This window comes from Mycetomoellerius zeteki, unplaced genomic scaffold (genome assembly GCF_001594055.1).
Source record: "Mycetomoellerius zeteki isolate Tzet28-1 unplaced genomic scaffold, Tzet1.0 scaffold73, whole genome shotgun sequence".
In the NCBI taxonomy this organism is placed as follows: Eukaryota; Metazoa; Arthropoda; class Insecta; order Hymenoptera; family Formicidae; genus Mycetomoellerius; species Mycetomoellerius zeteki.
This window is the reverse complement of record NW_017257753.1, coordinates 294,324-308,192: the sequence shown is the minus strand read 5'-3', so window position 1 is coordinate 308,192 and position 13,869 is coordinate 294,324. Positions and strand designations below refer to the sequence as shown.

General features: G+C 39.9%; 1 protein-coding gene across 5 annotated transcripts; it reads right to left on the bottom strand.

Annotated features, from left to right (window-relative positions):
- Positions 1 to 1,697: 1,697 nt before the first annotated feature.
- On the bottom strand, positions 1,698 to 12,142 carry LOC108729431 (WD repeat-containing protein 20). 5 transcript variants are annotated; one of them, XR_001936927.1, is made up of 5 exons: positions 11,294 to 12,142; positions 10,259 to 10,450; positions 7,907 to 9,370; positions 4,774 to 4,990; positions 1,698 to 1,718 (listed from the first exon to the last, which is right to left on the bottom strand). XR_001936927.1 is itself a non-coding variant. In XM_018458553.1 (5 exons), the coding sequence occupies exons 1-4, from the start codon at positions 11,561 to 11,563 to the stop codon at positions 5,662 to 5,664; spliced, it is 1,977 nt and encodes a 658-aa protein (XP_018314055.1). In that variant the 5' UTR covers positions 11,564 to 12,142; the 3' UTR covers positions 4,921 to 4,990; positions 5,640 to 5,661. The 5 variants fall into 5 exon arrangements, 4 of the variants coding, with proteins under 4 accessions (XP_018314053.1, XP_018314055.1, XP_018314056.1 ...); XM_018458553.1 differs by lacking the exon at positions 1,698 to 1,718 and adding an exon at positions 5,640 to 5,712 and having other exon boundaries at positions 4,921 to 4,990; XM_018458554.1 differs by lacking the exons at positions 1,698 to 1,718; positions 4,774 to 4,990 and adding exons at positions 5,407 to 5,437; positions 5,640 to 5,712.
- Positions 12,143 to 13,869: the final 1,727 nt, after the last annotated feature.

Genomic DNA, 13,869 nt, shown 5'->3' with positions numbered 1-13,869 from the left:
CGGAAGAGAGAAAAGTATTCTCTCAGAGAGGAAGAGGGAAAACAACCGAAAGCAGGGTAAAAAGTTATTCAAGCGTTTAACAATGAAATGTCTTTTTTTCATTTACAATTACAAAGAATGTACACGCTTATAAACAAACAAAGAGAAATGCGCCGAGAAGTTACAGTACAGATCTGACGCGATGCCATAAAGCTCTTTGCGTGGAAAGGTCTCATAAAAAATTACCGGAGAGATGCTAAACTCGGTTACTCGTTGGTGCGTTGAGGATGTTACAATCAGCTGGACCAGTCGCTGCTATCATGTGTATATCCGAATTAAGCACGCTCTCTCACGCAATCGCGCGATCGCGATTTTCTTTTTACATCCCTTCGTCGTGTCCTTCCCCGTGGAAATTGCAGACAATAAACGCGCAATTGCGTCGACCGGCTGTGCAATGTAAATGTCGTTACGTTTGTACATAATTCGATAATCTCGAGAGATGCGGGAACAACCGAGAAAATCATCCCGCAGGCGTGAAAGCGGAAGGAAGTGTCGTGTGGTAAAATATGGAACATCTGTCCTCCTATTTCCAAGCCGCGAAATGACGCTGGTTGATCCGAGCCCAAAGTAAATTAAACACAGGCATTCTTTCACCACCCAAAAATACCTCTGACAAAAGATTCGTAAAATACCAATATTTTCAACGCTTTGTCCGAATTATCTTTTTGCTCTGAAAGCATCATTTCTTTTAATAAAAATAACAGTTTCAATACGCGAATAAAAATTTTTTTGTCATGGAATATTACAATATTTTAATATCTTTATAGAAATTTAATATTAAAAGGTAGATTAACTACTTATTTTGAATATTAAAAGTATTATTGTTATCGGTGCTTTTAATATTGAAAATAAATAATTATTACCTTCAGTATTAAAAAATTGGTATTAAGTTGGATTTCTGTGAGAAAGTAGTATATCATTTTATGTGAAAAAATAATATATGTGTATTACAGAGTTCTTCGAAATTATATAATATATTATAATTGTTTTAGATACGGCTTACTGCTTTAAGTAATAAACCACGTATCTCCTGTCAGCGGCACTTTGGGTGACGAAGTAGTTATTAAATTGTTCGTGAGTGTCACCTGTGATTTATTACAGAATGGCGTGACTCGTTAACGTGATTTACAATATCGCGATTATTCGTATTATTTTCGTCTCGATAAGTCTTGGACGAGGAGAAAGTTTTCCTTTTAAAGGATGGCGAGAACGTCGATCGCGGGTCCAGGAGAAACCCGACGTCGTCGAAACAATTCCACCAATCGCGTCTGAAATCAATTAAATACAGACATATTTTGTCTATTAGGAACGCCGCAGACTCCCAAATATAAGAACTCGACCATACCCGTGCCCGGAAGATACGAAATCGCGAGCCCTGCAGTCGCTTTGAACACACATTGTCAAAATCCGTCTTTTCACGCACGCGTCCACCATGCAGAATTCGAAAACCTATTCAGCCTCGTTGGAAGGCGAACTTGTCCGTCCTATGCAGAGACCGAAGACTCATTCCCCATCGGAAAATTCATCGTCGATCGCGGAATCTCGCCGTTTAGCTTATGAAATAGGAACTTTGTAGATCGCGGTCTTCTCAGCGAGGAAGGATAAACTTGAAGGAATCAGTAGGTTCTTTACGAAGTGATGAATTTTTCATGTCGGAAATATGACTATTGAATCTTCTTCTGTACGAAAAGAAGTTTTGCTTAAATATTTAAAAATTTAATTAGATATATAGATTTAAAAATAATTTTATTAAATATGTATTTTCTAAAACTTTTAGAGTGAATCTCTCACTCTTAAAGATTAAAAATTGAGCCACTCTTTTTCAAGGTTGGCTCAATTTTCAATCTTTAAAGTGAGATTCTACTCCAAAGAGTTTAGAGAGTAGGACATTTATAAACCTGTTCAGATCATCACAGATTTCAACAATATTGCAATAACATTATAAACGTTGCAAGTTTCTTGCTGGATGTATAGGAATCGATTGCTAAAAATATGTCATCAATATTTAAGTGCGTTCTACATAATTATTTTAATAATCCAAACAAAATTATTTTCAGGTCTGTATCTAGCTAAATTTTTAGATATTTCAGCAAAATCATTCTTTCCTACTTCAATTTTTTGCCGGACGAGACAAGAGACAGGAAAAAATAGATTTGTTATACATAACTCGGCATTAATATTACGTACATAACTTTTTGTTCCTGCGTTCGTAGTTTAATTACATCGTTACAATTAGAAAGAGATAATAGAAGATTAAAGATCTCTGAGAGATTAGATCCGATCAGACGCGAATCTCCGTCAATTCGTTCAAGTTCATCCGTCTCTTTCCTCGCAGAATCGTTAGATGAAAGTAGTTAGATAGTAGGTCTGGTGTGTCGCAGGCCGGCTTCGTTTGTTGCCTATAATAAGTATAAGAAACTAATCAGCGGTGTCGTTCGCAGGTCCGATTCGGTGCACGGCGGAGTGATCTTTGGAAGTAATCTTCATCGCTTGGATCATTTGTCAAGTGTCGTCATGTAGTAGCACACATATCACAGCATACCTTTAACGAGCTCGCACTTGTTAGAATATAATACGATGTCGTCGTGCTTCGGGGCAAGGTAAACCCACCATACGAGAGCGAAAATACCGAAACGGAAAGTCTTATCGAATCGATCCTCTTATCGGTGCAATATATCAGTGTCCTGAATAGATTTTCTGATGCGTACGTGGTATATCACGGAACATGGTGTCGTAGAATTGTCGGAACATTAAAAAATTCAGGCTTGACGTAAAAAAGCTGCAGGTACTACAGACGGAAACCTTTTTGGAAAAGCTAAATGATAATCTCATTTATCTGAAAAAGGAGAGTATAGAAAAAATATTCTCTGTCAATATCCTTTTGTACTTTATAGACGCGTGTATGGAATTTACACTTTTTTTTAGAGAGCATTATCAATTTTTTTTTTTACATAGAGTCCTTCTCAACGAAACATAAGTTTCCGATGGTTCACCTACAGCCCCTTTTTGCATCGAATCTTTTATCAGAGGTGAATAAAATTTAATTAAACGGTGCTGCGATGAATTACTGCGCAGAGATTTAAATTAAAGAGCTTCGTCGTCGCGTATAAAAGCCCGAGAATATGATAACAATAGATACTTAATCCCTGTGGAATGCTCGTTTAAAGCTAATCAATGAAATAAGCTGTTAAAAATGGACAGCTGGTCTACAATAACGTAAATTAAAGTGTCGTATTTCGTGTTCAATGTAATGTAAATCCTACGTATTTATATGTAAATTAAAAGCTAGTATCGCCTTGCGGAATATCTCCTTCGAAGTAATCGACCGAAATGAAGCACTGAGAGTGATAGAGACCCAAGTCACAATTTTTAACGAAAAATTAACAAAATAACTTCTATCGGGGAATGTTCTCTAGCTACTTCTGCGACTGTCCAAGCGCAGACGGAACGAAGGAACGTGTAAAATGTTAGGACGTTGTTTCTAATGGATGTGTAATCTCGTAAACGTATTCGAGCAATTCGATCTATGGCATCGCAATGAGCAAAAGTTAGAGCGAGTTACTTATATATGGCCTATTAGAATATATGTAGACTATCTTGTCCTAGAACTCTCTTCGTGGCTTAGGTCTATATAAATTTCAACGCTTCAAATAATAAATACACGAAAAGGCGCTCTGTACCGTCAGAACCCACCGCGTGTCCCACAAGCTGAGACGCATATATTACCGCGAAATTTTATATTTGGAATGGTACAATGCATCTGTCACGATCATCGGGCATACACACGTGTACGTATGTACATGTATACACAAACTGCTTCCGATTCGCTGGTCTCCCCGAGAAAGAGAGGCCGCGGGGTCGCGTAACGTCGTCGTCGCGACGCTGTCGATTACCGAAACGAAAGCGTATGTGTGTGTATGTGTCTTTAAGCGTTAAGCCGCACGCGAGCTGCAAAACGTAGGCGAATCCAAAGAAGTTCATAAGGGATCCACCTAGTGAGCTTGACCATCTAATCTTCGAAATCGAACATTAACTTCGGTATCCTTAAACTCCTGCCTGTTTTTCTTTCCTCTCATTATATCCTTTTGATAAAACGATTTTAAATAAATAAAAAGGAATAAGATTCTCTTGCTCGAAATTAAAGTCTGCCAATCAAGTTTCTCTTGAATGACTCTAAGATGTTGTTAATCCTCAACTACAGCATGAAAACTACATCTTAGTTCTAAAGCGCCCTGTTTAAAATACAGAATGCATGTGAACCTCTGCCATAAGACGATAGATAAAAGTTTAAGGTTTCTTTTTTAGAACCTCATAATATCAATATACAGACTTTACAGCCACCTAAAATTTTCGCTTCGGGTCTAAATGATCTATCGCTGTCGAGGATTAACACTAGAACTATCAAAACAATCAAAATAACTGGTTTCTATCACATTTAATATTTTATCAGCTTTTCAAGACTTTTGTTGCAATATCTAAATGATTAAATTAATCAATTTGTTTTCTCCTTTTATCCTCTTTTTAAAGATATATAAATAATAAATTTAAATAGTAGAAATAAGTATGACGATATCAAGACGTCGATACCGAAAGATCCAGAGAACGAGCCATGCAAATTTTAAAGTCCGATATCCGAGATTAAACGTCCAATCTCGCTGAGACAAATCCTCCATGGATTTCCATTTCAATTCGTCCGCTTCTTCGACGAATTCGAACCGCTCGTTCAAACCGTACCGGAGTAACTCTCGCTCGGCCACACGTAGTATAGATGACGTCGGCGTGCGTGCGCCTGCTGGAGCTGTGCCTCGGATGCCCGCGACGATCCCTGCGGTCCCTGGTGACCTCGTGGTAGATCGGTGTCGGTATCCGGCTCTGGCTATACTATGGTACCACCGCCTTCTACCGGACTGACCACGTGGAGAGCGGCACCGCCGACCTGGCTGATCCCTGGCTGAAATTAGAGACAACGCGAACCACATCGTTGATACACGGCGATACGAATAACGCGCTTCTGATCATCTAAGTCATCTAATAAAAACACGCGTTATTCCCAAGAAGCATCTCGCGCATCTTTTATCATCCCAAGCCAGAGGTTTCTTTCTTTTTTTTTTGATGGATTATTATTCGTGATAGTTGAATAAACGAAGAACTATACAAAGAATTTCAATAATCCAATTTTTAATAATTTAGAAATTTATATTAATGATCCAATTTCTAATTATTTAGGAACGTATATTTCTTTTTATTAAGACAAATAGCTTATCTCTCCATTAAAATCAAGAATTCATGTTTTCATTCAATAATGTTAAACATGTGACTCATGAAAAATTTAAATGGTCTGAACATGTATAATTCTCTCTTTCCTGTCTTGCGAAAACTTTTCGGGAATAATGCAGATCTGGCAAGAGAAAGAGAGTGCGTGAGAGCAAAGAGATATGGTGCAAATCGTGATATAAAATTCAGAAGCGCCGCCGAGAGAAGTACCTCGACAAGAACGTGTGTAAATGATTTCGAGCGTGTACACTATTCTACTTCCATGACAAGTCCGTTCAAGCGGTAAATAAAGCAAAATAGAACGGAAAATGATAAGTCATACGTACCATGCGATAACTCAGGGAAGTCTCATCCACGATATTCTCTTGCATCAGCCAAAGCGTGGTACAGAACATTAATCTTTCCGATCAATCAAAAGTGAGAAAAAGGAATTAATGCTTTATCGGCCTTGAGAAATAAGCGCAAGCATCATCATCCGATTAAAAATGATAAAAGACGCGCTATTTAAAATTATAAATCGCGCTATTAAAATTATAAGTCACGCTAGAAAAAGAAGCAACGCACGCTGTAATGAATTTCATCGCGAACTACTCCGTAATTAGTTAGGTATTTTTCGCAGCGTTGGCCAAAAGCGTGAAAAACTAGCTTTCATTAAATGGTATACATCACGCTGTTCTCAGCGTAATACAGTAAATTAATAGCAGTGATTAAAACATTCTTGTGAACACTCGATAATTGTGTTATGGTATTTATAATTTCACTTCGCAAATGTGATGAACGCTGGCTAGCGTTTAACTGATCACAATTTAATGAGGCTGTCCTTGATACTTTTGGTCAAGGCCGTTAAATGAAAAGGTGAGAGTGTGGGATATTCTCGTGATACAAATGCTCTATGCAAAACGCCCAGGAAACACTATTCGAGCCCTAATATCGGGACCTGTAGTATATAATGTAAAAAAGAAAAAAAAACAAGACATGCGATGTTCTTGGCAGACTGTAAATAAACATCGTCTTACATGTGTCATCATACATATGTATGTACGTATGCATATGTACGTGTCGCATAAAAGACTCCCCCGGCCGTTCTCCCTGGAGCTTCTGCATTGCACTTGATTGAACAAAATTTCAACAAGCAGGAAGCAAGCAGCGATCGTTCATTCAAATTTTCGCTTTATTGTATAACAAGGCAAAATTCATCGTTTTCAACAAAGGATTAAGTGTTTCTCGCATCTCGTATCGTAAGTTTGAGAGACGACAGTTTGGCTAAATAATTATTTTTCGTTGACTTCTCTATTTAATGATCGGCTAAAGCTAGATAACACTTTACAGAAGATAGAAAGAAGGTTTTCTTCAATAAAGGGGCCTGCCCTGTCACGAGACCTCATAGGGTTCAAACAACATTGCTCTCGAGGATGCAAACCAAAAACATAAATATATCGGTAGTCGATCTCTATCCTATAGCTCGCGTAATTCTGCAATATTCATCGCGAGAATATATCTTGACCAGACCATCATTAGGCACAGATATCAACGACAGCCTATACTATGAATGAACTTTAAGCACATACTGTGAGTAGTTTTTTTTTATTTGCAGCGCATGCACTAACCAAGTATTATAGAATTGATAACATCTAATTGTAAGTAGAAGATAAGTTAAAGCTCCACCGTTTCCCGCAAAAAAAAAATAATATTAATCAAAACTATATTAATGCATCCGAAAAAAAAAAAACAGATATCACAATGTATGTGCGCGCTCTACACTACTTAATTTGAAATGTCTATGTTCATGCATTTCGGGTAATAGATCTGTATTCGAAAATGTTGCGATTTATCTGATCTAGTCCAAGAAACATCCCGGAAAGATTGTTCGAAAAATGTTCATAGTATGTAGAAAGATAAAAAAAATCTAATATAAAAAAACGATGTCCTGTGATTCAAGATTTCCCGAAAAAATAGATATATATTTTAAATTACTTGTTCACTCATAGTATCGTCCGTCTATGTACTTCTGTAATTATATACACAATATAAACTTAGAGAAAAATACTAAAAAAAGTTCTCAATGCATTTCTCTGTGATGGCACCTCCCAATACTAACAGAATTCAAACGCAATTATATACCCTAAGGTCGTAGATTTAAATGTGAATAGGGACTCTCTAAGATTAAATATACTGATTGTAATATATAAAACTTAAATAACAGCGATCGTCATATCAAACACCCGGCAAGGTAATACCGAATTCGTCAGTGTATCTTGTTCTAATACTTCCAAACCAGAACAATCACTTGTCTTAAAGATGCCCTTCCGTCACCACGAAGGCAAAGGAAGACTATCCAAAAGCATTACAAGATTGTGCCACTTTTGTCACGATAACATCATTCTAGATTCTAACTCTACATATATATGTACAGAATTCTCGGATCTTCCGACCAACAGACTCTACTCGACGAACTCGCTAAATAATGATTTGGAAATAACGGGTTACATCAGAGGTCGTTACATCGCATGGAATTGATATTACTAGTGTAAGGGTTGTTGCTATGATGGTGTGATGGCCTGTGCAGGGTGCTGCTTATCGTGAGAGGACCTACCATGTGGCCGGGCCTCGCCCACGTATACACGTATCCATCCTGACACGCCGTCACGAAGCAATCTTCCCTAAATACTAATTCAGTTAGTCTCTCATGCGCCAGCTTCTTGCACACCAGCGGCTCGAGGACCGGGCACTCGTCGAACCTGGGACACCAGGCGGTCCCTATCAACCTCATGGGATCGTCCATCACGGAACTAACCTTTTTACTTCCCGTCCCACCTACTAAACTCCCACCGACACTGTTGTTCAGACTACTACTCGTCGTACTTGTCGAATTGCCGGTGCTCGCCTTGTCGCCACCATTGTTTTGCACAACTGTCGTCGTGCTGTTGTTGGCCGTCGTCGCCGTTGCACCTGTGCCGCTACCTCGCATAGTGAGGCTAAAGTTTCTCTTGTGATTATCACCTTTACGCTCGCCAAAGCCAAGACCCGCTAGCCTCTGCGTCAGCGAATTCACGGTTGCCACCGCGGCATTCGTGCTACTGCTATTGTTACTAGTCTCATTATTACCACTCGCGTTCTCCTTGAAGTTTACATTATTTGAATTATTATGTTTAGCATTCGAATTCGAATGGTGATTCACCGTTGTCGCCGCTCCATTGCCACTATTAAACGTGCCCGAGGACGACAAAGTACCGCCGCTGGTGCTGCACGCCGCAGAGGGTCTTTGCTTAGCACACACCGGTTGCCTCAGTACATCCTCCGTGATGTCCCATAGGCACAGTTGGGTGTCCTGCGATACACTGCCTAACCTGTAGCACGTGCCGCCCGACATTCTCAATTCAGAGCTACAGGAATTGCGATTCGAGTGAACACCACCGCTCTGCGAGGTCGTCGATAGACGGTGCGACTTCTCGTGGAAGTGATTATGATTGTTGTGCGACATCGTCGTCTCATCATCCGAACCGCTAAAGTCGGGATCGTGATCACCGTAGGACGTCGTGTACGGATCAAAGGCGACCACGCTCACCCAACTATGATGACCTTGCCCCCGTGCCACAACCCGCTTCTCGTGGAAGCTCCAAATAGTCACCAGATCGTCCTCACCGCCTACCACCACGTAACGTCCGTCTGGCGACCAGCACACGCACAAAAAGCCACCAAAATAGCTCCTTGCCGAGCCAACCAGTTCCATGGTGTTGTATTGAAAAACACGCAGAAACCCATCCTGTGATACCACGGCTAAGTTCGTGCCACACGGGCTGAAGGCGAATTCATTTATACAACATCCTTCCGCGCCTATCACCCACCGGTACAGCGGGTTTCTGGTGGATTTGGTTTTGCAGGTATATATGGCGTATCCGTCACCCGACTTGAATGACTGATAGTGTGGCGCAGTGGTGCCGCAAAGCAGCTCTTCGTTATAGAGGTACAGCTGACCGGAGCTATGAGAGACCAGAAATAGGTTGTTTGAACCGGGAACCCACTTTATACATGTCACCTTGCTCTTGTCTATCAGCCTCTGAAATGTAAACATTATTATTAAAGATAACAAAAATATTCTCATGTCAAAAAGGAAGCAAAATTAATAGTGTCGCGAAAAACTTTTTACAATTTATTAATTTTATCTTGCATCAAAATTATCTAAAGTTATATAAAGAAATATTTAATAAAATTAATCTAACTAAAAGCGCTTCTCTTATTTTGTAGCGATATAAAGTTTACTAAAAAATAAATTTTTGTATTACAATCTCAATGTTACGATTGATAAACAAAGATAAAAAGGAAATAATACTGGTGATTTGAAGATAATATTGGACGTTATTGAAGTAAAGAATGTTTTACAAAGCCTGACTGTATGCGTATAATAAATTATCAGATATTTATTGAGGCCGAAATGTATTTAAAATAGGCAGCACGTCGTTCTATTAAGGCCTGTTTCTGCCACAAGACAGCGGAAAGTTATGTAATGTTGCTTGTTGAGCTTAATTATTTGATTGAGATATAATTGCATTAGTGCGCGGGCCTACCGGTATAGAATAGCCCGGATAATGCGCTGCTAAATATTAAGTACAGTCATTGCAGGATGCAGCGGATGGCACGAGATATCCTGAACCAGCATTTATTTTCCAGTTTATCATGTTTCAATAAGATAACACAGACATATCATCAAGAACGGATAAGTGTTGACAGCTATTACACACATTGCCAGGAAACTACAGTTGATATTAGCTGCATAGAGAATATTGTTTGAACTAAGAGATTATTTATCGCCATGTAAGCTAGCAGATAATACAGGAAATCATTCTCTCTAGCAAATGCAGATGCAGATGAGAAGTTTTCCTTGAGGTTCACGTAACTGATAGAAACTTGTCAATAGAAATTTCATGCCAAATTTGCTTTTACATACGTCTTCATTGTACAATTTGCTGAGTTGAGAACTGTCCTTCTTTATCGGATCGATCAGCTGTATCTGCCCCGTAGAAAATCCCACCAGCAATGGAGCGCTATCGGCCGTTGCTGTTGTTTGATTAAAATTGTGACAGGTCGGATTAGTTCCCTTGTATAACTTTTTGTCCACTGGTTTGTTCAAGTCTACAGCCTGAAACATTTTAATACCGCGTCATGTCGAGTTTCTTCAACCAAATCTTTTCAGTTGATAAATAATTTACTTTTTAATGTACAAAAATTTGAAATGGCTATACATACGATAAGTTATTTGAACTATATTGGATGTTTTTCATTTCTGCACTAGTCTCCAAAAAAACTTTCTTACTTTAGTCAAATATCGAACATACACCTATTTCACATTAGGTTTCTTATTCCTGCAGTAGAACTTTCTTTCTTGTTTTTATCAAATATCAAACATATACCTATCTCACTTTAAATTCCTAAAGTGTATACTTATTCAATCACAGAAAGCAATTTAAATTCCAAAGAAAATATACTAGTGCAGTTGTAAAAAACAGACCATTTTCTTATCTCGAAAACTTTTCAGAGCTGATTTAAGACATCTATGAGAGTTAATTCTGTCGGCTTTTTATTTCTTACACGTAAATCAACGATTCCATCAATGAATACTAATTGTAAGAATTAAGATAACAGTATCATCTGCGATACTGTTTAGGTATGTGATTACTCGATATACTTCCGAGAAACGTCAGCGCGAGTGATTGCAGTCAGCTCTCTCGTTGACGAGTAAGAAAAAGGAAAAAAAAAGAGGAGGGGAGAAAGGCAGCAACGATTCGACGCGAGTCGACCCCAGAGGAAGCTCTCGACGTCGCGTTCGTCGTCGCGGAGGAGACGAGGCACGGGGAAACCGAGCCAGTTCGCAAAGATGGAGGTCTCTCGACGTTTGCGAGGTTAGGTCGCAACGACGACGGCTCGGGTATACTTCGGACGCGTCGCGCGTCACCGTCGCTGTCGTCGCTGGGTCATGGCTCACCTTCTTGACACCACGGTAGACGTAGACGTAGAGCTCCTTGCCGAAATTGAAGCACATTCGGTCACCGAGGCCCTGCGCACCCGTGGGGTCTGCTGGGTCCGGCAGCGTGACGAAGGACACCCTGACGGACGCGCTGCCCTGGCTGTTGGTGTAACCGACTCGGTTCGGTCTCGAGTACTCCGACAGGGTCATCAGCTTGTAGGTGCCCTCCCGCGTGACGAATTGTGTTTTCAGGTCCTCCTTCCCTCCACCGTCCAGCTGCACAGCCATCTTACCACCAGCAGCAGCAGCAGCAGCAGCGGCGCAGCGGAGGAGCTCATCAGACACGCAGGGAAATATCGCTCGTAGGCCGCCCTCGTTACTGGCCCGTCCTCGTCACACCGACGTGTTGACCACCGATCGACAGCGTTCGACCGACCGTCCGTACGTGGTGCGTGCGTCGCCGTCGTACGATCGCCCGACTCCCCGACTCCCTCGCCGTCGCTCGCGTGTGACTCCCCTCGCCCGTCACCGTGCGCCCGTCCGTAGGCAACTTCACGCGCGCGAAGCGAGCTCCACCGCCGGCGGGGCCGGCTGCGGTCGGCCACGATTGGCAGAGCCACGCCGGGAAACCGTGCGAGAGACTGCTGTGAATCCGATAACGTTTCTCGCCGGCCGCCTGGCTAGTGGCTGGACTTAGCTCCTAGTCTCTCTTTTTTTTTCTTTTCACCGTATCTCTTCGTCCCTTTCCGTCTCGCACGACAGAGCTGGACGGCACGAACGCGGATAAAGGGCGCTCGAAATACTACTCCGAATTCCCTGAAACCGTACGAACTGCTGCTTGTGTAGTGCGCTCGCCGAACGGTGGCGGCGACTCGCGCTGTCAGGATTGCTCCAGATTTTCCGGCGCCCCGCGTACTATTTCATCGTATTTAAGATTTGCGATCTTGCGAGAAATATGAATTCATTTATTTCTTAGGCGAATCATTCGTAAGCCTCGTAATTATTCTCTTTTCTTTGTCTTGAACGGAAACTTTCCCTTCAAAAATATTTTCTCAAGGATGTTAAGATTTATAATAATACGATTGGCGTTTGAAGGAAGATTAAATCGAATAAAAGTTGAAAATTAATTACGTTTATTATATAATGTATGTCACGTTCCAATTTGAATAACTTTGATATAATTTCAACGAAAAAAATTATTATTATATGATACATAGATTATTCCAACAACATTGCAGCAATGTTGCACAGTTTTTGTGTTATATGGGATATCTTATATTTTTAAGAATTTTTCATATTTTAAATTTATGAAGATTTCTGAAAAATGCCTTTTCTTCAGTTTTTATAAGTTTTTTCGGAAATTACAGAATGAGAAATCTTATTCCACATATTTTTAAATTTTTAGAATATTGTATAACATTTTAGAAAAAAAAAATAGAGACTTTCTCAACATTTTTGAAAAATGTTGCAATTCGTTGGATAAAAAAATCTGAGAAATTCTCTAAATAGTAATTAAATTATACAGAAATTCTGCAAAATTATATGAAAAATTCTAAGAAAAATTTCTGTTAAAGGAAGGTCAGTTCATTTCAAGAGGGTATTTACGCGTGATCGCGCGTATCGCCGAGATATTGCGCTCCCTTCACGGCACTGACGATATCGTTGCGATGCGCGCGCAGTGAAGTTGGCAATCATTCGCTTCGGTACCGCGGCTCGCGCGAGCCCTGTTTAGGGACCGGATATTTTGTAAACAAGTGCGAGCGAAGGGTCAATTAATTTCGCCCGCTTTTTCCTGCTTCTCCCCGCTCGTACCCCTTCCTATTACGCTATGTCGTCGTTCGCACATCGTCGGCGGAATGGACAATAGTATCAAAAGATTCCACGCAATTTCGAACAAATTCCGCTTTCGAATGGAAGTAAGTTTTCGTTCTCTTTTTTTCCTACTCTCTCTCTCTCTCTCTCTCTCTCTCTTTCTCTCTCTCTTTCTCTCCTGTCTTCGCCGTCTTGTGACGATGAATTCATCCGTGAAACTTGAGCTCCACAGAATTGAATTCGCCAGAGATAATTACGAGGTAGATAATTGTTACGCGCCGATATATTAAGTCAAGTGCAAGTTTCGCTAATGCGTTGATTGACTCCAATTTAGCTAATCTTCCGTCTCTTTCTAGATTGTAGTCTCTTTCTAGATTGCGTCCTATACTTACAATTATAGCAGTTATATATAATTTCAACCGACCACAGAATGTTTAACCGAGTGCATATATTCTAATCGTTGTTAATTAAACCGATTATTGTTTTATTCTACACGCAGAACATGGATTAAAAAATTTCTTTAAGTAATTCGACATATTTATAATTATTGAGTTCTAATTTTTTAAATCAAATATCGCGCCTTTACAGTTTTTGCACTCTATTTTTCTCAATTTATCATTTTTATTTATTATTTTTTTATTATTATTATTTATTATCTGATTATATTATTTTGTTTTTATTTTGTTATTTATCATTTTTCTTAATTATTTTGAGACTTAAGATTTGTTAAAGGAAGTATGTCTTTTGCATTCGACGTTTACATGCAAGTACAAAAAAGATTC